The sequence below is a fragment of the Hyla sarda genome, chromosome 3 (genome assembly GCF_029499605.1).
Source record: "Hyla sarda isolate aHylSar1 chromosome 3, aHylSar1.hap1, whole genome shotgun sequence".
NCBI lineage: Eukaryota > Metazoa > Chordata > Amphibia > Anura > Hylidae > Hyla > Hyla sarda.
Window position 1 is genome coordinate 278,049,976 of NC_079191.1, and position 25,798 is coordinate 278,075,773.

The 25,798-nt window shown below is 44.9% G+C and overlaps 1 protein-coding gene across 3 annotated transcripts in view; it reads left to right on the top strand.

Moving 5' to 3' along the window:
- Window positions 1-2,027: 2,027 nt before the first annotated feature.
- Window positions 2,028-25,798, top strand: part of PCMT1 (protein-L-isoaspartate (D-aspartate) O-methyltransferase) — a 56,271-nt gene continuing 32,500 nt past the window's right edge. For all 3 annotated transcript variants that reach the window (XM_056566697.1, XM_056566696.1, XM_056566695.1), the window contains exons 1-2: window positions 2,028-2,461; window positions 19,340-19,444. In XM_056566697.1, the coding sequence (XP_056422672.1) occupies window positions 2,179-2,461; window positions 19,340-19,444 (388 nt within the window). In that variant the 5' untranslated portion in view covers window positions 2,028-2,178. The remainder of the gene's footprint in view (window positions 2,462-19,339; window positions 19,445-25,798) is intronic.

Consider the following 25,798-nt stretch of genomic DNA (forward strand, 5'->3'; position numbering starts at 1 on the left):
GGAGCGGAAGTAGACTTGCAGCCACCATTATGCTGACTGGAACCCAGGGAGAACATCCTGTAAGAGAAGAGAATAAAAAATAGCTAGGGGGGATTTTCATTATAGACCAGAAAGGGAGAAGAAATTCTACCAAGAACCAAGATAAGACTGCACTTCATGGAGCTGCAGACACCACATCACATTGCCCCTCAGTCAATCACTGTCTAGGGCAAGACACATAGCTTCTGCAGCTCTGTGAAGTGCAGCAGTGGTGAAGACCAAGCGCCAATACTGGAGTCTACAAGGGAGATGAGTAGAAGCTTGTTTTGTTTTAATATGCAGCCAGTTCATATTGGTTCAATAACATTTTTCAGTGTCCAACCCCTTGAATTCATGGTACACCAAGCAGTAAAAGTCTGATTCTGGTTATTCAAAAATGAGTGTTTCTAAAGTATTAGAAAATATTGCCTTCAAACAGCGAACATCATAAACCTATAAACAGTGCACATTAGCTCTCACTCTCTCTGATGTTCCTCCTGATTCCTTCAGCTATATTATTCCTATTGGAAAAACTATGCATGAAGACATTTGCGCTCTTGTGGTTAGCTCTTCTTACCTCATCTTAGCATCTGTAATGGAATATGCTCTGTTATGACCAGTAAGCATATGTATAATCCCACCCCTCTGGTTTATGCCATCTTACTACTGCCCCAGATTTCTTAAATTTTTGTCCTTTTTTCGATCGGGGTAATGTTCCTTTGTATGTCTCTTCACCATGTTATTATATGCATATCTTCATGTGCTTTTACATTGACTTTGATCATTAGATGATCTGTTTACGTTGTTACGAGTGCTAGCCCACCCTTACTTACTGGACTTGTATATTTGGCTTTCAATAAAAAGGAAATTACATTTTCTTATGAAGTATATTAAAAAATGTAATGTTTTGCCAAGATGTACAACATATAAAAAGTTTTTGAATCTGACAGTGCCCATTTAAAGAATTAGAAAAACATAGCTGCTTTCTTCCAAAAAAACACAGCACATTACAAATTTGCTCCGCCCCTAGACATCTTATCCCCTATCCAAAGGATGGGGGATAAGATGTAAGATCATGGAAGTCCCCCGCTGGGGACCCCCATGATCTCGGCTGCAACACCTCACTGTCATCACTGCACAGAGCAAACTCGCTCTGTGTGTAATAACGGGCGATACAGGGGCCGGAGCATCGTGATGTCAGGGCTCCGCCCCCTTAATGCAAGGCTATGGCACAAACTAAGGATAAGCGTGCCGCTGTTTCTAGAAGAAAGCAACTGTGTTTTTTTTACTGCTGGATAGCCCCTTCAACTTTATGTGATCACCTTCTTTATTTGTGGGCTCCATTTTAATGGCTTTGGTTGTTAAAAAAAAGGTAGTTTGGGTAAACTTTATTTGTGTCCATTTGGGCATATTTGGGATAGTCAACTTTCGGGTTCACTTACTTATCTGCCTTTTTTCTTATGGAGCTGTGCCCTTATGTTCTGTACAAATCTGACTGACTCAAATAATGAGAAGCTTTTAATCTGAAGCACTGCCCTGGACATTTTCCTGTTTTCTGCATCCCAATGCGAGCATGTCCATGCCTATCCCTGCTGCAGCTGAGCATTGTGGGTGAGCTGACCGAACTGTGTGCACTTTGACACAGTTTTGCATTTGGCTCAGGCATGTTATTATAAAGCTCCTACAGCGGCTGCTCCCTGTCAGGTAAGCTTGGGTGACATATATCTCCCCTGCTCTGTCTTCTTTCTCCCGTCCAGCCCTTGCGTCCTCCGAAGGCAGAGCAGGGGGAGGAGAGATGAGGGGGCGTGTATCTGAGTTGAGGGGGCGTGTTCCTCCTCTCTCTCCCCTGCTCTAGCTTCGGAAATCTTCGGAGAACTGAGGGAGGGGCGGACGCAAGTCTGCACAAGGCGAACATTTCCACCTCACACCGGCCATACCGAGGGAGGAGCCGGAGAACGTTCTCGTTGGGCATGCACAGTACACCGCGCACTGCAACATCGTCACCCGTACAACAGCACCGAGCCCTGCCCGCCATACAGTCACCGGAGCACACAGAAGCGTACATTCTGCGGGCGGACAATTCACCGCCGCCGCCCTCACATTACGGGTCAACTACCAGCCCATTGCGCATGCGGCAGAAGCCGTGACGTAATCCATGCCATGCCAGCGCTGGGCGTGGTGGGTAATGCGTCTCGTGTGATAGCGTTGGGCGTGGCCTCGCGGCTCCCACACGGCCCCGACCTTCTGCGTAGCCCCGCCCCCTCCTCATTCGGCGGGCCCGCGGATGACGTCTCCTGGTTGGAGGTGTTGGGCTTCCTGGGCAAACTGCTGGGAGCAGTCGCCGCGCTGAAAGCAGCAGAGTACCTGCTCCGTGCGCTGTGTGCAGTCATGGCCTGGAAGTCAGGGGGAGCCAGCCACTCCGAGCTGGTCGGCAACCTGCGCAGTGAGTGTGTGAGGGGCAGTCAGATGGCACACGTCCCCTGCCTGGGCACAGACACAGCGACATGATCGTGTGGTATAGTGTGTGTGGTGGATATGATGATCGGGGTGGCGGGGCTGCAGCTCCCATCTGGCCTGTGTGATCCTAGAGCTGCATTCATTTGTGATGTGTCATTAGTGCATATTCATGGGACTGCTTGTGTGAACAGGTGCTTAACATCTGGGATGGCCAGTCACTGCAGGCGCCTGTAGCCCAAAGCTGCACTGGTGGTTGTGCCCTGTGGTCACTGTGACCCTGCCTGTCATTCCTGGCTGTACTAAAGGTGACACTGAAGACACTGCAGCCTTAATACAGCAGTCACCACCTGTGCCAACATCATGGTTAATGTGGCATTAGAAATGACAAGGTAACAGGTAGGTAGGGGCCTATGTCACTATGACTCTGCCTGTGGGGAGATGGGGACTGACAAGTCTCCTCCGGCCATGGATATTGGCTTGTGAGTTCAGTTTTATGAATGATCTAGATCAGTGTTTCCCAACCAGGGTGCCCCCAGCTGTTGCAAAACTACATCTCCGAAGGCTGTCCGGGCATGCTGGGAGATGTAGTTTTGCAACAGCTGGGGGCACCCTGGTTGGGAAACACTGATCTAGAGGAACAGCATTTAGCGTAGGGGACAGAATTCTGGAATATATTTTCGTATACCTCTGTATTTTGCATTTCCTCAGTTTTCTTCCATTTATTTATTTTTTGTAATCGAGTGTCAACACCCAGTTGTCAACATAGCGTTTTAGGAAAAAAATGTTCCAGGACTGTCATTGCATTAGGAACACAAGCATTTACCAAAACAGACAGGTCAGAAGAGGCCACAGAGAAGTCTTGTGTAGAAAACCCAAAGGGCTCATTCACATGGCGGAATTTCCAAGCAAAATCCTGTGGAAAACTTCTGTTGCTGCAGCCTCCTATTGTTTTTCAATGGGATTCCGCTGCACTTTGCTCGCAGCAGAATTTCTGTGGTAGAATTTCAAATTCTTGACAATGCTGAATGAAAATGTAAATTTTTTTTTTCGGGCAGGATCTGCTTGGAAATGCATTGTGGTCTATGGAGAGGACACATTTCTGAGCTGTCCTAGCAGTCGTCTGGCCCATGAAATGTTATTCCAGGTGGAAAATTCCGCCATGTGAACGGGCCTTAAGCCGATGCCACAATCAACTTTGGTGTGATGGTCGGAAGCAAGAATTAACCCAAAGATGGAGCCCTGAGTCCGCTCCCGTTCTATAACGTGGGGCCACAACGGCCGGGACCCGTGGCTAATTCCGCACGCTATTAACCGTTCAGACAGTGTTCAAAGTTGATCGCCACATCTAAAGTGAAAGTAAAACGCAGCTGGTTAGCTTAGGGGGCTGTCCTGGACCGCCGCAATGAAATCGTGGCTTCCTGAACAGCTGTAGGACAGCAGGAGGGTCCCCTACCTTCCTCCTCGCTGTCCAATCGTCAAATGACTGCTCAGTACCTGAGATCAAGGCATGAGCAGTCAAGCGGCAGAATTAGAGATGAGCGAACTTACAGTAAATTTGATTCGTCACGAACTTCTCGGCTCGGCAGTTGATGACTTTTCCTGCATAAATGAGTTTAGCTTTCAGGTGCTTCGGTGGGCTGGAAAAGGTGGATACAGTCCTAGGAGACTCTTTCCTAGGAATGTATCCACCTTTTCCAGCCCACCGGAGCACCTGAAGGCTGAACTAATTTATGCAGGAAAAGTTATCAACTGCCGAGCTGAGAAGTTCGTGACGAATCGAATTAACTAAGTTCGCTCATCTCTAGGCAGAATCATTGATTGATGGTTTCCTATGAGATTGTAAAAGATCAGTGTGTGCAGTGTTATAGTCCCCTAAGGGAGCTATAACATTGCAAAAAAAGTGAATAAAGATAATTTAACCCCTTCCCTAATAAGTACTTTTCCCATTTAAAAAAAAAAGTGTAAATAAAAATAAACATGTGGTATCGCCGCATGCGGAAATGTCCCAATTATAAAAATATATCATTAACTAAACTGCACGGTCAACGGCGTACGCGCAAAAAAAATCCAAATTCCAAAATAGCGTAATTTTGGTCACTTTTTATATCGTGAAAAAATGAATAAAAAGCGATCAAAGTCCGATCAATACAAAAATGCTACCACTAAAAACTTCAGATCACGGCGCAAAAAATGAGCCCTCATACCTCCCCGTACGGGAAAAATTAAAAAAGTTATGGGGGTCAGAAGATTACAATTTTAAATGTATACATTTTCGTGCATGTAGTTATGATTTTTTCCAGAAGTACGACAAAATCAAACCTATATAAGTAGGGTATCATTTTAATCATATGGACCTAAAAATGTACTGTGTAGAAACGGAAGCCCCCAAAAGTTACAAAATGGCGTTTTTTCTTAAATTTTGTCGCACAATTATTATTTTTTTCCGTTTCGCCGTAGATTTTTGGGTAAAATGACTGACGTCATTACAAAGTAGAATTGGTGGTGCAAAAAATAGGCCATCATAAGGATTTTTAGGTGCAAAATTGAAAAGGTTATGATTTTTAAAAGGTAAGGAGAAAAAACGAATGTGCAAAAACGGAAAAAACACTTAAGGGGTCAAATCTGCAATGCTTCTATTAATATCGGCTGGCGCTGCAGGCAAATTAAATACTTGCTGCTTAGTTCACCCTTAGTACATCTGGAAGAACCATAACCTTAGATAAGTTATACCATTTACAGTAACCCCCCGACCTACGATGGCCCCGACATATGATCAAATCGACATACAATGGCCTCTCAGAGGCCATCACATGTCGATGTCAGCATCGACATACGATGCTTTTATATGTCGGGGCCATCGCATTAACTGCTATCCTATAGCGCAAAATGCTTAAGCTGTTGTCGGATAGCAGTTTAAGCATCCCGGACAGGTTCACTTACCTATCCCCGCTGCTCCGGGTCCACTTCGGGATCCTCCGGCGTCTTCTGCATCTTCTCCAGGGTCCGGGCCTCACTTTCTGGCAGCGTTATTACGTCGCTGCGCACGCAGTCCCGGCGCAGCAACGTAATAACGTCACCAGAAAGCGAGGCCCGGACACCGGAGAAGATGCTGAAGAAGTCGGAGGATCCCGAAGAAGACGCCGGAGCAGCGGGACAGCATTGGGAGCAGTGAGGACGCGGTCCGGAGTGGCGGGGACAGGTGAGTATTAAATGCACTTTTTACATTGCACGAATCCCTCAACATACGATGGATTCGACAAACGATGGGTCGTTTGGAACGGATTACCATGGTATGTTGAGGGACCACTGTACTAAGGCTATATTCCCATCAGCATTGCAGAGCTCCATTACACATGCTGATAATAGGGCCGGACACTAACAGCTCTCAACAGTTCCTATTCACTTTGAAGGGGTCCATCAGGGTTCTTAGATGTTTATTTTTAGGATTTTAGCAGAGAGAAAAAAAACTGGCAGGCATGATTTTTTTTCTCCTATAAATTCTGTCAGTATAACAGAATAAGCAAACAGAGCTCCTAACACTGATGTGAATATACCTTTAGTATGTGTATTGTTCATATGTAACATTTCTACCTGTTCCTAGGGCAGGTGGGCCTTTAATAGACATGACTTTTATGTGGCATAAAACAGTATGTGGCATAACATATTTTTTCCAGTCATGAACAACTCCTTTAATTATAAACAAGGGTTTGCGTTTCATATAGGAACAGCACCCCTCTAGTCTGATTCTAGTATTGTAACTCATACCCATATAAAGTCCATGGAGCAAAAAGTAGTATTGTCTTTCCTGGCCCTCAACATCTTGAAGGCAATTTTTGGAGGCATTCCAATAAGGTGTTTATTTTTAAAGGGGTACTCTGCTTCTAGATATCTTATACCCTGTCCAAAGGACCCCTCCGACATTATGTTCAGAACCATGGGTATAGCAGTCGTGACGTGAAGCCATGATCCCTCGTGATGGGCGTGGCATGACGTAACGACCACGGCAGCCGAAACCCAGTGTTATAAACATAATTTTCAGAACGCTTGGTGCTGCACGGAGTGGGGGGGGGGGGGGGGGGGTGCTGCATGGAGATCTGCAGCTGAAAATCCTGCCCATCAAATCTGCACAGGATCCTGTACGTGTGAACGTACCCTTAATGAGGTACGGTGCAAATCCAGTAGAGATACGGCAGGAAGCATTTTTGAATTTCTCCCACCATATCCAGCTGCAGCTGTTGGGTAATGAAACTAAACCCTTTTTACAAAGACAAACTATGGCAAAGATGGTGTTAAATTGTGTGTGTGCACTTTGTTAATGTTTTGAAAAATGTGTTGAAAAAAAATTGCCTAAAAGATAGAATATTGATGTAAAGTCTATCACCCATTAAGTACATGAGAAAACGAGGCTGTCAACCTTTGGTATTTCTCTATGAGGCACTCATTGTTTTACTGTGCTCTACAGTGTAAAATCACAGCCTTGGCAACATTTAGATGTAATTTGTATAAGTGGTGGATACACTTGAATTTCTGTCCGAGGCGCAGTTGTGTCGTTGTTCGCAAAAAATAAACAGACCCAAAAAAGTCTTGTCAATTTGTGTTTATGTTGCCTTCACTTACTACCAATTGTTATTGATGGCATAGGCCAGTTGCCAGTTCAGTTTGGCTGAAGATATACATACAGTGGGGTATAAAAGTATTTAGTCAGCCACCAATTGTGAAAGTTCTCCCACTTAAACAGATGAGAGGCCTGTAATTTTCCTCATAGGTATAACTCAACAATGAGAAACATAATGTGAAAAAAAAAATCCATAAAATCACAGTCTAATTTTTAAAGCATACCTGTGATAGTGCAAGAAAAAAAGTGATATGTTAGGCTGGGTTCACACTACGTTTTCTCCCATACGGGAGCGCATACGGCAGGGGGGAGCTAAAACCTCGCTCTCCCGTATGTCACCGTATGCGCTCCCGTATGTCATTCATTTCAATGAGCCGGCCGGAGTGAAACGTCCGGTCGGCTCATTTTTGCGCCGTATGCGCTTTTACAACCGGACCTAAAACTGTGGTCAACCACACTCCGTGGTCGGCTCATTGAAATGAATGACATACGGGAGCGCATACGGTGACATACGGGAGCGAGAGGTTTTAGCTCCCCCCTGCCGTATGCGCTCCCGCATGGGAGAAAACGTAGTGTGAACCCACCCTTACTCAGGACCCAATCCTGATCATGTGCATATAATTTTTATGTGTCTCGGACCTATATATCCAGAGATATAAGCATTTATCTGCTGGTGAGTTACTTTTTCATTGTGCAGGCTGGAGGGGGCGTGTCAGTCTGTCTCCCTCACAGGAGCAAGCCTGTGCAGTCAGCCAATCAGCTCTCTCTACTCTGTAACCCTTTCCTCTCTGGTTTTATGCTGAGTCATGTGTCAGAGGAAGATACTTGGAGCTTGCCTGCAGTAATCAGAAGACAGCCAACGGCTGTCCTGGCATGCTGGCAATTGTAGTTTTGTAACATCTGGAGGGGCACAGTTTGAAGACCACTGGGTTAATGTGTCTTTCAAACTTTTATTAAAACTTTATTTTTTTTATTTTACACTTTATTACACTTATAAGAGGAATCATTAGATTCCTCAGACAGATGAATAGAGTTCTATTGAACTCTATTAATCTGTGAGCTCTGTGATCCATTGATAGATCCTGGCTGGACTAGGCTCTATCAATGACAGAGCGGGACAGCAGGGAACAGAGGTAAGCCCTCCGGCTACCTCCATAGTGGATCGCCCCCCCCCCCCCCCCTGCGATCGCGCTGCGGGGGGGCCCACCAGGGAGCATTCACATGTCCCTTTAGACGCCGCTGTCAGCTTTGACAGCGGCGATCTAAAGGGTTAATAGCCAGCCGCGGCGATCGCCGCATGCTGGCTATTAGCGGCGGCCCCCGGCTACTGAGAACAGCCGGGGGCTGCAGAGTATGGAGCGGGCAGGAATCCTGAGCCCGCTCCATACATACTGCAGAGCGCTGCATGCATCTCCCCGTGCAGACGTGCGGTGAGTGAAAGCAGAGGACGCAGGTCTGCACGGGGAGAAATAAGCCACGCCCCCTAATCTCCCCTTATCTGCACGTCTGCAGAGCAGGGGAGAGAAGACAAATACACAGCTTCTCATCTCCCCTGCTCTGCTTCGGAGGACACAGGGTGCAGAGTATGGAGCGGGCAGGAGTCGGGAGCCCGCTCCATACAGACTGCAGATTGCCGCCACACTTGTCAGGTCCGGCCCTGCTTGCCCGAAGCCGGGCTAAGGGCTGGACAAATTCACCTGCCCGGCGCCCAAAACTGCTAGTCCCGGGCGTCGGGCAATAGGAATTCCACATCCCTGGGTTGTGTACAGGTGTCTTTTATACTGATAAGTTCAAACAGGTGCCATTAATACATGTAAGGAGTGGAGAACAGAGGAGACTCTCTTAACCCCTTAAGGACTCAGGGTTTTTCCGTTTTTTCACTTTAGTTTTTTTCCTCCTTACCTTTTAAAAATCATAACCCTCTCAATTTTCCACCTAAAAATCCATATTATGGCTTATTTTTTGCATCACCAATTCTACTTTCCAGTGACATTAGTCATTTTACCCAAAAATTCACGGCGAAACGGAAAAAAAAAATCATTGTGCGACAAAATCGAAGAAAAAACGCCATTTTTTAACTTTTGGGGGCTTCCGTTTCTACACAGTGCATATTTCGGTAAAAATAACACCTTATCATTATTCTGTAGGTCCATACGGTTAAAATGATATCCTACTTATATAGGTTGGATATTGTCGTATTTCTGGAAAAAATAACTACATGCAGGAAAATGTATACGTTTAAAAATTTCATCTTCTGACCCCTATAACTTATTTATTTTTCCACGTACAGGGCGGTATGAGGGCTCATTTTTTGCGCCGTGATCTGAAGTTTTTAACGGTACAATTTTTGTTTTGATCGGACTTTTTGATCACTTTTTATTCATTTTTTAATGGTATAAAAAGTGACCAAAATACGCTTTTTTGGAATCTGGAATTTTTTTGCTCGTACGCCATTGACCGTGCGGTTTAATGAATTATATATTTTTATAGTTCGGACATTTACGCACGTGGCGATACCACATGTTTATTTTTTTTATTTACACTGTTTTTTTTTTATGGGAAAAGGGGGGTGATTCAAACTTTTATTAGGGAAGGGGTTAAATGACCTTTAACACTTTTTTTTAAAACTTTCTTTTGCAGTGTTATAGGTCCCATAGGGACCTATAACACTGCACACACTGATCTTTTACAAAGATCACAGGCGTGTATTAACACGGCTGTGATCAGTGTTATCGGCGCTTGACTGCTCCTGCCTGGATCTCGGGCACGGAGCAGTCATTCGTCGATCGGACACCGAGGAGGCAGGTAAGGGCCCTCCCTGTGTCCTGTAAGCTGTTCGGGACGGCGCGATTTCACCGCGGTGGTCCCGAACAGCCTGACTGACTAGCCGGGATAGCTTCACTTTTGCTTTAGAAGCCGCGGTCAGCTTTGACCGCTGCTTCTAAAGGATTAATACCGCACATTGCCGCGATCGTCGATGTGTGATATTAGCCGCGGGTCCCGGCCGTTGATGAACGCCGGGACTGACGCGATGTGATGCGGGGTCGCAGCGTGACCCCGCTTCATATCGCGGGAGCCGACGCAGGACGTAAATATACGTCCTGCGTCGTTAAAGGGTTAAAGAAGTTGTTACAGGTCTGTAAGAGACAGAAATCTTACTTGTTTGTAGGTGACCAAATACTTATTTTCCACCATAATTTGCAAATAAATTCTTAAAAAATCAGACAATGTGATATATATATATATATATATATATATATATATATATATATATATATATAATTTTTTTTTTTTTTTTTTTCTCATCTTAGTTGAGGTTTACCTAGGATTAAAATTATAGGCCTCTCTCATCTTTTCAAGTGGGAGAACTTGCACAATTGGTGGCTGACTAAATACTTTTTTTTGCTCCAATGTAAAATTCCTGCTTGCTTTCCTTCCAGGGCTGAGTTAATATGCACCTCGATTTAGACCTGCCTCGTTGAAATGCTGAATGTTTTTCACTGTGCATGTTTGTATACACGTACTGGGCCTTCAGCATGAAGCTTCTGGGTGTGCTGCAGGAGAGCTTAAAGGGGTACTTCACTGCCTCAGGGTTCGGAACATTTTGTTCCGAATGCTTAGTACAGGCGGCGAGGCTTGTGACTTCACGACAAGGCCCCTTATGGCATCACGCTGTGCCACGACCCTTCAATGCAATGACGGCCACCATGCCCTCTCCTATAGACTTGCGTTGAGGGGGCGTGGCTGTGATGTCGCGAGCCCCGGCACCTGCAATGAGCGTTCGGAACAAAATGTGAGGCAGTGGAATACCCCTTTAAAGCGTACCTGTCAGATCTAATCCTGACCATGTACATCTAACTTTTTTTTACCTGTATTACTTATATTTATTGTAAAAAATACATCTTTTCTTTAGCTCACAGTGTTAGAAATTCTCTCAAGGGAAGGGGGCGTTTCCCTCCCTTGTGGTGGTGGGAGGTGATGACTCATGGACAAGCCGGGGGCTGCTGCAGGACTGATTAGTGTCCCTGTAGGTATGGAGACCCCTAGTGGTGGGATTTTCAGGAGATTTATTAAATATTCCAATTTTTTTAAACAACCATATTACAAAAGATCTTCAATTTTTTTTCAGTAAAACACATTAAAAGTTTTTGAATCTGACAGTGCCCATGTAGGTGTAATGAAGTCCTTGCTATTTTGCACCATTTTATATTATTTAGATTGGATTTCGGAAAGCATGGATGTATCGTATTACAAGGCTGGGCAAATGTTGGCAGCCTGGTTATCATTGCGCCTAGACGTCAGCTGCATCATGGCTGGCACACTGCTTTATAAGGTTGTTTTCCTTTGACTTCCTTTAAAGTACTTATTAAGGTTGCATTCACACAGCCGTCTGTCCCAGTTCCCCCCCTTTAGGTTCCTTTTGTTGCTGCTTGTAAACGGATTGCAAACTGTTGTGAAATAATGCCATTGATGTCATTGGGATTTTTTTTTTACAATCCTTTCACATCCGTTTGCATCCGTCTGCGCTCATTTCCATTTAAAAAAATAATAATAATTTTACGAGAGAAAAGACGGTTGCATGAAGTATATTTTCTCCTCTCAAAATAATGGAAGAAAAAACATACAGTAAATTTAACATTGAAGTCTATGAAAAATGGATGAGCCTTTAATGTCATACATTTGCATCCATTTTTTTAACTGAACAATAACGGATACAAACGGATAACAACCGTTTGCATCTGTTGTTGCCCGTTTTTTTAAAATTCCGTTTTTATTTTTGACGGGAGATGAACAGGACAGGTCCAGACTGCCGTGTGAACGCAGCCTAAACTGCATCCTGATGTCTTTGGTAACTTGTCCGTGTCTGTCACGTAAACTTCTCGGCAACGAGTGAGCCCACATTTACAGAGCCCCCGCCGGTCTGATTGACAGGCAGGGAGTTGCACTGAGCTGGTCACTTGCTCAGCCAGTGTTCTGTGATTTCAGTCTCACTGCCAGGTGGGCATGAGTCTGAAATCAATAGAAAGGTGGACAGATTTTCAAACACAAAATACATATGTCTACATTTTTTATTAAAACCAATTAGAAACCAGTTTAATATTGAATAATCTGACATTAAAAAATTTTTTTGATGAAAGGTACTCTTTAATATCGGAATATCGTTGCAGGAAATATGAGCCATGTGTCTGTGGCAGGAGCCAACAATGTATGCAATGTGTTATTCCAGAGTCCGTTCAGATGTTTCCCAGTACAGACTTGTTTTAGGACTTGTAGACTGATATTGGACCTCAGTAAAGTAAATAAGTCGGACTCAGATACTTTCCAATGTTAGGGCAGCATGTTAAACCTACAGGTTCATACTACTAGTAGCCATTCAGCACTCAAAAAAGGAAATATAGGAACACGGAATACAAAATTAAGTAGGTGTGGCACCAGTAAGTTACTTGTAAATAGGTAATAAATATTTTTGAGATTACTCCTTTTTAAGCTGACAATTTCACTTTGAGAATTTTATTTTAAGAAACACAATCACCTCCTCGAAAACCTCATGAATTAACAAAAGACTAAAATAAAAAAAAGCTTTCTCTAATATATAAAATAAAGCATTCTCGAATTTGGTTTGTCAGCAGCAAAGTCTCGCTACTTGGACAGCTCTGAGACTTCCTGCTTCTAAGGCTGTGTTCACATGGCTGTTTTTAAACTGAACAACAATGGATGCAAACGGTTGTTATCCATTTGCATCCATTGTTGTTCAGTTTAAAAAAAAAAAAAAACTTTTTTTTTTTGTTCTGAGCATGCTCAAAAGTAAAGAACGTATCAAAAAGCGGATTGAACGTATCAAAAAAAACGGATTGAAAAAAAGGGATGCAAACGGATGGGATTAAAGGCATATCCGTTTTCCATAGACTTCAATGTTAAATTTACTGTATCCGTTTTTTCTTCCGTTTTTTTGACTGCCTGCACCGTCTTTTCTCCCGTAAAAAAAAAAAAAAAGCGGAAATGAGCACAGACAGGTGCAAACGGATGGGAAAGGATTGTAAAAAAAAAAAAAAAAAATCCTTTTACAACTGTTTGTTGCTGTTTCTAGACAGATTACAATGGAACCTAAACGGGGACACATAGCCGTTTGAACGCACCCTAAGCTGGAAGAGTCCACAGTGAGTAGGGGGGTACTGTGAGTGTAAACAAGATCTGTTCTACTTTAACCCCTCAACGACCCATGAAGTGCATACGCGTCATTAAGGGACTGTTAAGGACATATGGGCTACTGACTCGAGCCTGCTCCATACCCAGTGGCAGCTGCTAGTCTCTGGCATGAGGCAATTGCAAACGCCGCCTATTGACCATTTAGATGCCGCTGTCAAAGTTGACAGAAGCACTCTATGACAGTTACATCTGTCATTGGTGGTTCAACAGTGGGGGTTGGCCCCAGAGTGATCCCCTGTTCTGTCAGCTGTCTTCAATGGCTGCAGGGACTCGCCTGTAGAGCACAGATCACATAGCTCCTGCATTTATTTGTATGAGTAATCTGTTTTCTCATTCAAGTCCCCTAAGGTGACTAATATATAATATACCGTAGTATAAAATAAATATTTATTAAAGGTTTTACGCATATTCATTAACTCATTCCATATAAAATGTTTAAATCACCCTCTTTTCCCATTTTCAGTATGTAAACATAATAAATCTAAACAAATTTGGTACTGCCGTGTACATAAAAAAAATACCAAACCACAGAATTGCGTTTTTTTTGTTTTTTTTATCATATCACATGCCAAAAAGGGATGCACCGAAAGGAAAATTTTGGTCCGAAACTAAAAATTTAGGCTGTGCCTGGCCGAAAACTGAAAATGCTTTGCCCTGCCCCCTTTTTTTCAATATAGCAAAAACTATATTGAAAAAAGGGGGCGGGGCAATGCATTTTCGGTTTTCGGCCAGGCACAGCCTAAATTTTCAGTTTCGGACCAAAATTTTCCTTTCGGTGCATCCCTTTTTGGCATGTGATATGATAAAAAAAACAAAACGCAATTCTGTGGTTTGATATTTTTTTTATGTACACGGCAGTACCAAATTTGTTTAGATTTATTATGTTTACATACTGAAAATGGGAAAAGGGGGTGATTTAAACATTTTATATGGAATGAGTAAATGAATATGCGTAAAACCTTTAATAAATATTTATTTTATACTATATTATATATTAGTCCCCTTAGGGGACTTGAATGAGAAAACAGATTCCTCATACAAATAAATGCAGGAGCTATGTGATCTGTGTCTGTGATTTGCCTCGCAGTGAAAATCATCGGTGTAAGCCGGTGCTCTCCTCGGGACTAACCGTTCGGCCCGGAGTGCAAGAGGAATCAGACCCAATTCAGGAATGATATAAGAAGGTAAATTTTATTGCACATACCAGAATAAAATAAAAAGGTAAAAAGGGGATAAAAAGTATTGGGACAACGCGTTTCGAGGGGCGGGACCCCCTCTTCGTCAGGTCCAATGATCATTGGACCTGACGAAGGGGGGGGTCCTGGCCCTTGAAACGCGTTGTCCCAATACTTTTTATCCCCCTTTTACCTTTATTTTTCTTTTATTCTGGTATGTGCAATAAAATTTACCTTCTTATATCATTCCTGAATTGGGTCTGATTCCTCTTGCACTCCGGGCCGAACGGCTAGTCCCGAGGAGAGCGCCGGCTTACACCGATGATTTTCACTGCGAGGCAAATCACAGACTTCCACACTTCCAAGACCGCCTTGGATTATCCCAGGACCGGGAAGGTGTCTCGGCAGCACTCTTGACCTCTGACGGTGAAAATCACATACGCTATATGGTGTTGTGCTCTCAGTACAACACTGAAAGGTGAGCAAGAACTTGTCTCCCTTCACAGTACACCTACAGTTGCTAGGAGTAATGGCACATTGTTGCGCTTTCTCTGTTCTTTCTTTTTAGCCCCTGGTATAATACTGCCACACACTGTGCCCTTGAATATAATACTGCCATATGCTGTGTACCAAAATAGAATGATGTCAAACACCATGTCCCACATACTGCCACACACTGTGCCCCTGATTATAATTCTGCACCACACTGTGCCCCGGAGTATAAAACTACCACATGCTGTGCCCCCAAATATTATACTGCCACTGTGCCCTAACCCGAATAATACCTCTGTGTCCCTTAACTGTGCCATCATGCCTGCCCAAAACCACAACTCCCATCATGAAGACAGAAGAGCATGATAGTAGCTGTAGTTTTGAAACTGTAGTATAAAAGGTTGGGAAATACCTGTAATACACATACTTAGACTGGGAGCAAAAATAGGCCCAGGCATATTAGACTATGCAGCCCATTTTTTTTTTATGGGGGGTGTCGCAGAAGTCAGATACCCATTAAAATAAAATAGGCTGCATACTCTAAAATCACCTGGGTTTAAGTGGCTCTCCAGCTGTTGCAAAGCCTCAGACATTATGGGACTTGTAGTTTTGTAACAGCTGTTGAACCACAGATTGGGGTTCAGTGTCACCCATCATCACTGCAGAAATTACAAGTGACTCCAGCTCTGATGGGACAGTCAGGAGAATACACAATTGTGTAATGACTCACAGGAGATGTCTTTGTTGTCTTTACTTTTCATCTTCATCTGGCCAAGATGCCGCTGCTCCATCTTCCTCTGCAGAGTCTGACACCCGCACATAATTGGTTGCTTTGTTAGTAGATCCTCATCCTCTGTATAACAACAATAATCATTATAACCCTGCCAGACATCATAACCCCTAAAAATAATACTGCCAGACACTGTTTCCTCTTTCAGAATCCCACCTCTGTACTCCCCCAGACCTATTTTTCCCCTCCTCCTGCAGACCCCTAAGGGTTTCTCCACACTGTGGACATTTAGTCGGTGGAATGTCCGCTTGCTGCAGACCGAAGCCATTGGCGATAGGACTGCACGGATATGAGCTATCTCTATAGATGACAATGCAGTCCGACAGAATTCCTCCAGCAGAATAGACATCCACCCAAAGAACAAACATGGGGTATGTCCATTCTGCCGGGGGAATTCCACTTCAGCAATTTCACAGTATGCACAACAATTGGAAACAATTGGACTCTGCTGCAAGCAGATTTCTGCCAGAGGAATGTCCTCAATGTGGATGGGCCCCTAAGTCCTCCTCAAGGCTTCTCTGCCCCCCCCCCCCCCCCCGCGACCCCTGCATTATTCTTCTTTACACTTTTCTGACACCCCCCAGACCCATATACCTCCCCCCCCCATATACCTCCTTATTCCCTTCTGTACTAACAATACTACCACCGCACACTGCCCCCACCGCCGCTGCCCCATTACCTCCCCTATCCCCGGCTTTATAATTACCTGTTCCCGGGGTCCGCGTTACTTCTGGCTCCCGTCCTGAGCTGTCACTGTGCGCACTGACGATGACGTCACGTTGAGGATGTCGCTGCGCAGTGCACAGCGTAACGCAGGACGCAGCAGGAGCCAGAAGTAGCGCGGGCCACAGACCCCGGGAACAGGTAATTATAAAACCAGGGATGGGGGTGGCGTGCTGTGCGGTGGGGGGGGGGGGGGGGGCGTGACATTATCGGCAAGGTAACTGCTGATACCGATAACGTAAAAAATCGTGAATATCGGCAGAACCGATAATCGGTCGATCCCTAATGATGGGGGTAGTAGTACAAACACTAACGTAGCCTCCCCAACTGTCTGCAGACGCCCGCAGCCGGGAACTACTACTCCCATCATGGAAAGAAGTCTGTTCCATGATGGGAGTAGTAGTCCCGGCTGTGGGAGTCTGTAGGCAGAGGTGTTTTACGGCCATACATGAGGGATGTTATAACTAGGGATCGACCGATATCGTTTTTTAGGGCCGATACCGATAATTGGTGGAGGTTAGGGCCGATAGCCGATAACTTATACCGATATTCCGGTATAAGTTATCGGCTATTTATCCCCCTGCGACACCGCTGCAGATCATTGATTTAAAGCGGGCGCTTTAAATCAATGCACTGCAGTGGCTTTTGCGGTGCCATAGGCCGCCGCCACCACCACCCGCTTCTCTCCCCCTACCTGTCAGGATGGTCCGGGCCATCCTTCCTTCCTGTAGTGTCCGGCGGCATTCCGGGTGGAGGGTGAACCGGTCCGGGCTGTCCTTCTCCGGGGGTCATCTTCTCCACTCTGGGCAGACTCCGGCCTAGTACGCTGCATAGACGCCGCTGCGCAGTGACGCCCGTGCGCAGCGATGCACCTGACGTCACGGCGTAGCGGCGTCTATGCAGCGTACTAGGCCGGAGCCTGCCCGGAGTGGAGAAGAGGATCCCCGGAGAAGGACAGCCCGGACCGGTTCACCCTCCACCCGGAATGCCGCCGGAACACTACAGGAAGGATGGATGGCCCGGACCACCCCCATTAATTTTTTTTATTGACTCGGAGGGTGGGGGAGGCGCCCAACCAGTATAGCGGTATGGGCAAAAATCCATACCGGTATACCGCCCAGCACTACGGTGGGGGGTGCCACGCGGTGCGGTGGGGCGGGGCATTATCGGCTTATCGGCAAGGTAATTGCCGATACCGATAATGCCCAAAATCGTAATTATCGGCCGATAATACCATACCGATAATCGGTCGATCCCTAGTTATAACGGGTCTTAACGGATGAATATTTATTCAGCTGTTAGCACCCGTTATTTCATCCGTTATTATACATCCGTTTTTACACAGGAAACGGACGTTTATTAATGGATGAATGCTCTTAGTGTGAAAGGAGCCTAACTTTCTTATTTTTCCATATATTGTTTTTTGCTCTGTTATCTGTATGTTTTATCAGTACCATTTTTATTTTGGTGGGACATTTTGGATCACTTTTTTTTTTCTTCCTGCTACATTGAGTGAACAAAAATCAGCAATTCTGGACATTGGTATTTATTTATATATTATTTTTTTTTTACATGTACACCATTTGTGCATTTTTTTAACCTTATATTTTAATAGTTCGAACATTTATGCACGTGGCATTACCAAATATGTTTATTTTGTTAACTTTATTTTATTTGAAAAAGGGGGGAGGGGGAGAAGGAGGTGATTTAAACTTTTATTTAGGGTGAGGGGCTTTTTTAAAATGTATTGCATTTTTTAAATACATTTATTTTTACAATATTTTATGTCCCCATAGGGCAGTGTTTTACCGTGTGCCTTCAGTTGTTGCAAAACTACAACTCCCAGACAGCCCAGGGCTGTAGAGCATGCTGAGAGTTGTAGTTTAACAGCTGGAGGCACACATATGTAAGTTTTTTTTTACTTCTAGACACTGAATAGGAGCCTATAGCACAGCACTGATCAGTATTATCGGTGCTCCATTACTACATGCTGCTAAGGCCTGCGTTATTGGAGCGCCGATCAGAGAGGACGGACGAAGGTAGGGAACCTCCACCCGTCCTCTCAGCTGATCAGGACCCCACGGGTGTCCTTATCAGCTCCACTGAGCTACCGCAGATTGTTTTCAGCATTTTAGACACTGCAATCAACCAAAAAATCCCAGAGGTCATAAGCAATAGCTAGTAATATATTCCCTTGTCTCATTGAATTGGCTATGTTTGCAGCATGTATATTCTAAATGATATACTCCTGAAATTGAATACATTGCTAGGACACACTCAAAGCTGCACCTTTTCTTCTGGGTTATATATTATTTATAACTGGCCGCATGAAGTTGTGTTCTGACTTCTTGTTTTCTTGTGCTACCTTTCTATGATTTTAGTATGGCTGAGAAAACTAGCTTACTGTGCAAATTCCAGCTGTGGTCCAACACATCGCCTGACCTGGGTTTCTGAAAGCCAGCGTTATTCCAGTTGCCCACGCGTAGCTGTCAAAACACACAAGTCCTTTTTCTTCTTTCTTACTTTTTTTTTTGTTTATACATTTTGGCAGTTGCAGTGATGAACTGTTTTATATAACAACCAGTGACAATTGCAAATATATGCTATATATCTGGAATTGTATAAGTTTTGAGGTGACGACTAGCCTGATGTTATCATTTCCCTCCAGTAAATACAGTAACTAATCACGTGAACCATTTATGAAGTAGAGTCCTACCCAGGGCCAGGGTTGGAATGTGGAAGAAGTGTGTGTGTGTGTGCGTCGTTTGGCTTGCTACATCCCTGTATTCACTTAGAAAACCCCTTTTTAATATTTATATTTTGCTTCCTCTGAATCTAACTCTATTCTCAAATATTTTTCAGAAAATGGTATAATAAAATCAGACAAAGTATACGAAGTAATGTTGGCTACTGACCGCAAACATTATGCAAAATGCAATGCTTACATGGACTCTCCTCAGTCAATAGGTAAGGTGACTCTTTTTACTCTATTTTACTTTCTGTACCTAGTTACAATTTATAAAGCTATGCATGTGGTAGTATAACATGGGCATATTACAGCACTCATAAGCGTATTACCACTAGCATATCATATGGCAACTCATGGCATGCCTATGGTACATACAGTACAGAGCCATAGGGGACTGCACCATAATTCTAACATGATAGAAATCTGTTACATTTTGTGCTAGAAAAAAAACTGGTAAGAGGCATGGCCGGAAAGGTTTCTCTTACAGGTAGCTCAGGGAAGATCCCACATCTCAGACTACCGTATTTATCGGCATATAACACGCATTTTTTAGGCTAAAATGTTTAGCCTAAAGTCTATGTGCGTGTTATATGCCGATAAGCCGCTGCAGTTCAATGATTTAAAGCGGGTGCTTTAAATCAATGAACTACAGCGGCTTTTGCAGGTGCAGAGACCTGCCGTCGATGCCGGCTTCTCTGCCCCTGTCTGTCCTGGGGTCCAGAGACTGCCGGCGCCGCTGCCCTGTTGCCTCCCCCATTCCCGGTTGTATAATTACCTGTTGCCGGGGTCGGGTCCACGCTGCTTCTGGCCTCCGGTGTGGCGTCCCCTGCGTCGTTGCTATGCGCTGCTTGGTGAAGACGTCACTCGTCATTGCGTCTCGCAGCGCATAGCGACGAAGCAGGGGACGCCACACCGGAGGCCAGAAGCAACATGTAATTATTAGGGATGCACCGATATATCGGCGGAAAATAGCTATTTCGGGGAAATGCCGAAACAACAAAAAATGTGCCGATAATGACCCACCTCCCCTGCCCGCCCACAGCACAAGTTACAAACACTGCCAGTGGCAGAGGCGTAACGTGGGGAGGGCGCCGCACCGGGCGCAACATCTGGGGGGGCGCGCTCTCCGGGATAGGAATATTTCTTTTTTTGTGCCCGGCCGGCTCACGTGTGTGGCTGCAGGTGGGGGCCGGCCAGAGCATATAAAACCTAATACTGTATACTAAAAACCAGGGGGCCTCCAGCTGTTGTGAAACTACAACTCCCAGCATGACCGGACCGGCAAAGTCTGTCCGGGCATGCTGGGAGTTGTAGTTTCACAACAGCTGGAGGCCCCCTGGTTTTTAGTATACTGTATTAGTTTTTATATGCTCTGGTCGGCCCCCGCCTGCAGCCACACACGGGAGCCGGCCCGGGGACATAAAAAGAAATATTCCTATCCCGGACATCCCTGTGTCCCGAAAAATCTTTTCCGCCGGTCACTCACCATTCCCCGGCGTCCTCCTACGATCCTCCTTCGGTCCCTCGCTTCTCCATCTCTATGGTCGTACGCACGGGACGTCACTGACGTCCCGTGCGTACAACCATAGAGACGCAGGAGGACCGCAGGATCGTCGCAGGAGAACGCGTGCTGGCCGGGGCCTGGTAAGTGACCGGCGGCGCGTCATCTTCTTGAGTGTTCCGGTCCCGGCACCTACTGCTATGGTCCATAGCAGTAGATGTGACCCCGGGCCGGAGGAGAGGTGACCGGAACCCTGTGGGGGCAGCAGTACAGACATACAGCCTCCAGCCATACCCTGTATATGGCTGGAAGCTGTATGTCTGTGGGGTGGGGGGAAGCTGCCTACTATTGTGTGGGAACTGCTGACCTAATGTGGGGGGGGAACTGCTGACCTAATGTGGGGGGGAGCTGCCTACAAATGTGGGGGGAGCTGCCTAATATTGTGGGGGGGAGCTGCCTACAATTGTGGGGGAAGCTGCCTAATATTGTTGGGGGGAGCTGCCTAATATTGTGGGGGAACTGCCTACTATTGTGGGGGGGAGCTGCCTACAAATGTGGGGAAACTGCCTACTATTGTGGGGAACCTGCCTACTATTGTGGGGAACCTGCCTACTATTGACGGGGAGCTGCCGACCTAATGTGCGGGGGAGCTGCCGACCTAATGTGCGGGGGAGCTGCCGACCTAATGTGCGGGGGAGCTGCCGACCTAATGTGCGGGGGAGCTGCCGACCTAATGTGCGGGGGAGCTGCCGACCTAATGTGCGGGGGAGCTGCCGACCTAAAGTGCGGGGGAGCTGCCGACCTAACGTGCGGGGGAGCTGCCGACCTAACGTGCGGGGGAGCTGCCGACCTAACGTGCGGGGGAGCTGCCGACCTAACGTGCGGGGGAGCTGCCGACCTAACGTGCGGGGGAGCTGCCGACCTAACGTGCGGGGGAGCTGCCGACCTAACGTGCGGGGGAGCTGCCGACCTAACGTGCGGGGGAGCTGCCGACCTAACGTGCGGGGGAGCTGCCGACCTAACGTGCGGGGGAGCTGCCGACCTAACGTGCGGGGGAGCTGCCGACCTAACGTGCGGGGGAGCTGCCGACCTAACGTGCGGGGGAGCTGCCGACCTAACGTGCGGGGGAGCTGCCGACCTAAAGTGCGTTTTCTGCATTTTACCAGAAGACGGGGAGAAGTCATTTTCGGTATCGGTTTCGGCCGGACATTTTTTTTAATTTCGGTTTCGTTTCGGTTCTGAAATTTCCATTTCGGTGCACCTCTAGTAATTATACAACCGGGGATGGGGGAGGCAACGGGGCAGCGGCGCCGGCAATGGGTGCCGCTGCCCCTTCTCTCCCCCTGGATATCGGTGCTGTTGCCCCATTGCCGGCGCCCCTTCTCTCCCCCTGGCTATCTGCGCCGGCAATGGGGCAGTGCTGATAGCCAGGGGGGAGAGAAGGGGCAGTGCTGATAGCCAGGGGGGAGAGAAGGGGCAGCGGTGCCGAAAACCAGGGGGAGAAAAGCGGCAGCAGCAGGGCTCTAGACCCCAGGAAAGGCAGGGGGAGAGAAGCGGGCAGTGACGGCCTCTCTCCCCCTGCCTTTTCTGGGGGCTTCTGCGGGGTCAGAAACAGTGTATCGGGGTATACACATGCACACACGCACCCTCATTTTACCAAGGATATTTGGGTAAGAAACTTTTTTTTTACCCAAATATCCTTGGTAAAATGAGGGTGTTATAGGCCGGTGCGTGGTAAACCCCGATAAATACGGTATTTAGCAGCTAGTGGCCTGGACACTAAAAAGCCCCCTTTTTTTTCTCTTTTTCTGAACCCCGGTTCAGTGCATGTTTAGGCCTATCATCAGTTTTGCTTGTATAGAATTTATTTTTTATTTTTTATTTCTTAATAGATTTTTAACCCCTTCCCTCTTTGGCGATTATTCGTTTTTGCACTTTTGTTTTTTCCTTCTAAAAATCATAACAATTTAAATTTTCCACCTAAAAATCCTTATGAGCGCTTGTACTTGATTTTTTATTTTTTTTGTACTACCATTAATAATTGCACTACAAAATCTACTGTGAAACCAGAAAATAATTATTTATGGGGCAAAATTGAAAAAAAAAAGCCATTTTGTAATTTTTAGCGGCTTTCGTTTCTACGCGGTGCAGTTTTCGGTAAAATTGCACCTAATATTTATTCTGTAGGTCCATACGGTCGCAAAGATACCCAATTTATATAAGTTTGATTATTTATTTTTTTTCACTACAAAAAAAAATTAAATCACTACATGCACCAAAATTTATATGTTGAGAAATGTCCTCTTCTTCTAACCCCTATAACTTTGTATTTTTCTGTTCCGGGGTGGTATGAGAGTTAATTTTTTTGCCCCGTGATCTGAAGTTTTTATCGGTACCATTTTTGTTTTGATCGGACTTTTTGATCACTTTTTATTCATTTTTGTTATGGTATAAAAAGTGACACAAAATACACTTTTGGACTTTTGAATTTTTTTTTACATGTATGCCATTGACCGTGCGGATAATTAATATATTTTTATAGTTTGGACATTTACGCACGCTGCAATACCACATATGTTTATTTTTATTTACAGTTTTTTTTTTTTTTTTTTATGGGAATAGGGGGGAGAGTAAAAGTTTTATAAGGGGAGGGGTTAAATGATCTTTATGAACTTTTTTTTCCCTTTTTTTTATCATAACACTGATCAGTGTTATCGCTGCTTGACTTCTCCTGCCTAGATCTCGGGTACGGAGCAGTCATTCGGCCATCGGACATGGAGAAGGCAGGTAAGGATCCTCCTCGCGTCCTGCAAGCTGCTGAGCTAACCAGCATTATTTACTTTAGTTCTAGATGCAGCGATCAAGTTTGATCGCCGCATCTAAAGGGTTAATGCCAGACATTAGCCTGATCAGCGATGTCCGGCATTAGCCATGGGTCCTAGTTGCTTATAGCAACCGGGGCACACCAGGTTGCTATAGCACGCGAGCGCACGTCATTTCTCGGGAGCAGCAAATGGACGTTAATGAATGTGCATTTGTGGCAAGGGGTTAAGACTTGCTGTATTCAATGCCGGAGATAGAGATCATTGGTTATAGCATCCGGAAAATCTATTTAGAGATACACAACACCGAGAACAGCCAAGTGTGCAGTGCAGGCATGTCTATATCATCCATTGCTACTGCCAGTACTCAGATGAGTATGGGCAGCAGCAGGCTGTTCCCAGTGCTATGTATCTCTAAATAGCTTTACTGGATGCCTTACCCGATTCTCTCTCTCTCTGGCATCGGGTACAGGCATCTGGTATTTCTATTTAAAAGTAAACTGGGTGCCACATAGCATAGGCTGTTTAGGACTGAGGGGGGCATGTATTTAACAGAAATTTTTCATAGAAGGGTGTTTGCGAAAAGGTTGATGAAATAAATTTTAAAGTCTTAAAATTGCTAACATTTTAAAGTGAGAATGAAACATAACGTTTGATAATGTTTTTCCTCCAAAAAATACATTCCCTGCTATATCCAATGCTATCCATTGGACAGGTTTTTATTTTTTATTTTTTTTTAGATCTTTTGGTAAATAAGTAAAAAAAAAAACCTCTTTAAAATCACATCTTGCCTTATCGGTCACTGAAATACCTTGAATGGACTGCTAAACATAATATCCACATGTGACTTATGTGAAAGAACCATTGATATTCTTTACATTTACATATGGAAAAGTTATTTTTGCTATGCAGAATTCCAGTTAAAAGTACAGTACTGTATATTGAACCCAGACATTAGGGGAGCATACATACATCTCATGTATTTTTAAAGAGTACCTGTCATCAAACCATATTTTCTGACCAATCTCAGATTATATTCCCTAACTCCCCTCCTACCCTAATTTTTTTTCCGAATTATAAAAAGCTCTGTATCATACCTTTCCCCTTTCTGACATTGTGTGAGCTCCCAGCAGGAGAAAGTGGCCGTTTTTGCTACCAAGTGCAACGTCACTGAAGCCTACGAGAGCTGTGCCTTGCCATGCCCCGTATGTATTTCCTGAGTTTGGACTTCTGCAAGTCTGGGTGGGGACCAAACTAACTGTTTGACTTCTGCAGGGAACAGAAGAGAGCCACCTAGTGGCCGTTTTTTCAATCACACTAAAAACCATATAGAGGTTAAGAATTTTAACAGCAATTAAATAGTGTCTTATAATTACATAAGGAAAAATATATTTAAAAGTTTAGTTTGGTGTCCTTAGTAGGAATCCTGTAAGTTTTTGGGTTTAGCGGTCCGTTCAATGTATTTCAGTAGTAAGAGGTTATTGTAGTATTTTTTTTCTACCGCGTTTGAGCTCATGATTCCAAGTTGTAATACTGTGTAATATTCTTCTGTTACCTCAGTTCACCGCTTTGTCCTATTGTCTTACACAGGACCCAAGCCTGAAAGTGATGTAGTGTAAGGCCTTTTTATTCTTCTGTTGTTTCTGACCTTCCTTGCATTTTAGCCAGAGACAATGTCATAAGTCACATGCTCACCAAGCTGTGGCCATGCTCTAATGGGTGGACAGATAGCAGGGTGTTAGGGGTTTACTGAAGTAATGCGATTTGTCCACCCACTGCTTCATAGCCACACCTCCTGAAGACCATGTGACTTGACATATTGTCTCTGAAAAAACAGTAAAATAAAGACTTGAACTACAGCACTTCTGGTTGTGGGCTATACAAGCACATGAAAAGAGTGGTGCACGGAGGTAAAACAAGCATATTAAACAGTATTCTAACTTTGCGTCATGGATTCAAAGGCTGAAGAAGAAAAACCTGGAATACCCCTTTTAGGGTAGGGTCACACACAGCATCAAATCCTGCGCATCAAATATGTATAGCATTTTTTTTTTTTTTTTTTTGAGACCCCTCCATTCACTACAACAAAGAAGTCAATAATTGCAAGTCAACCTGCAATTCAGATATTCACCTAGTTTTTACACGTTCACCTTGGGAGTGATACATACTATATAGCATATGTGGGCCAAGCTTCAGTGCCAGACCACTCTGATGTCTTCATCTTGGGAGCTTAAAGTGTTACTCCGCTC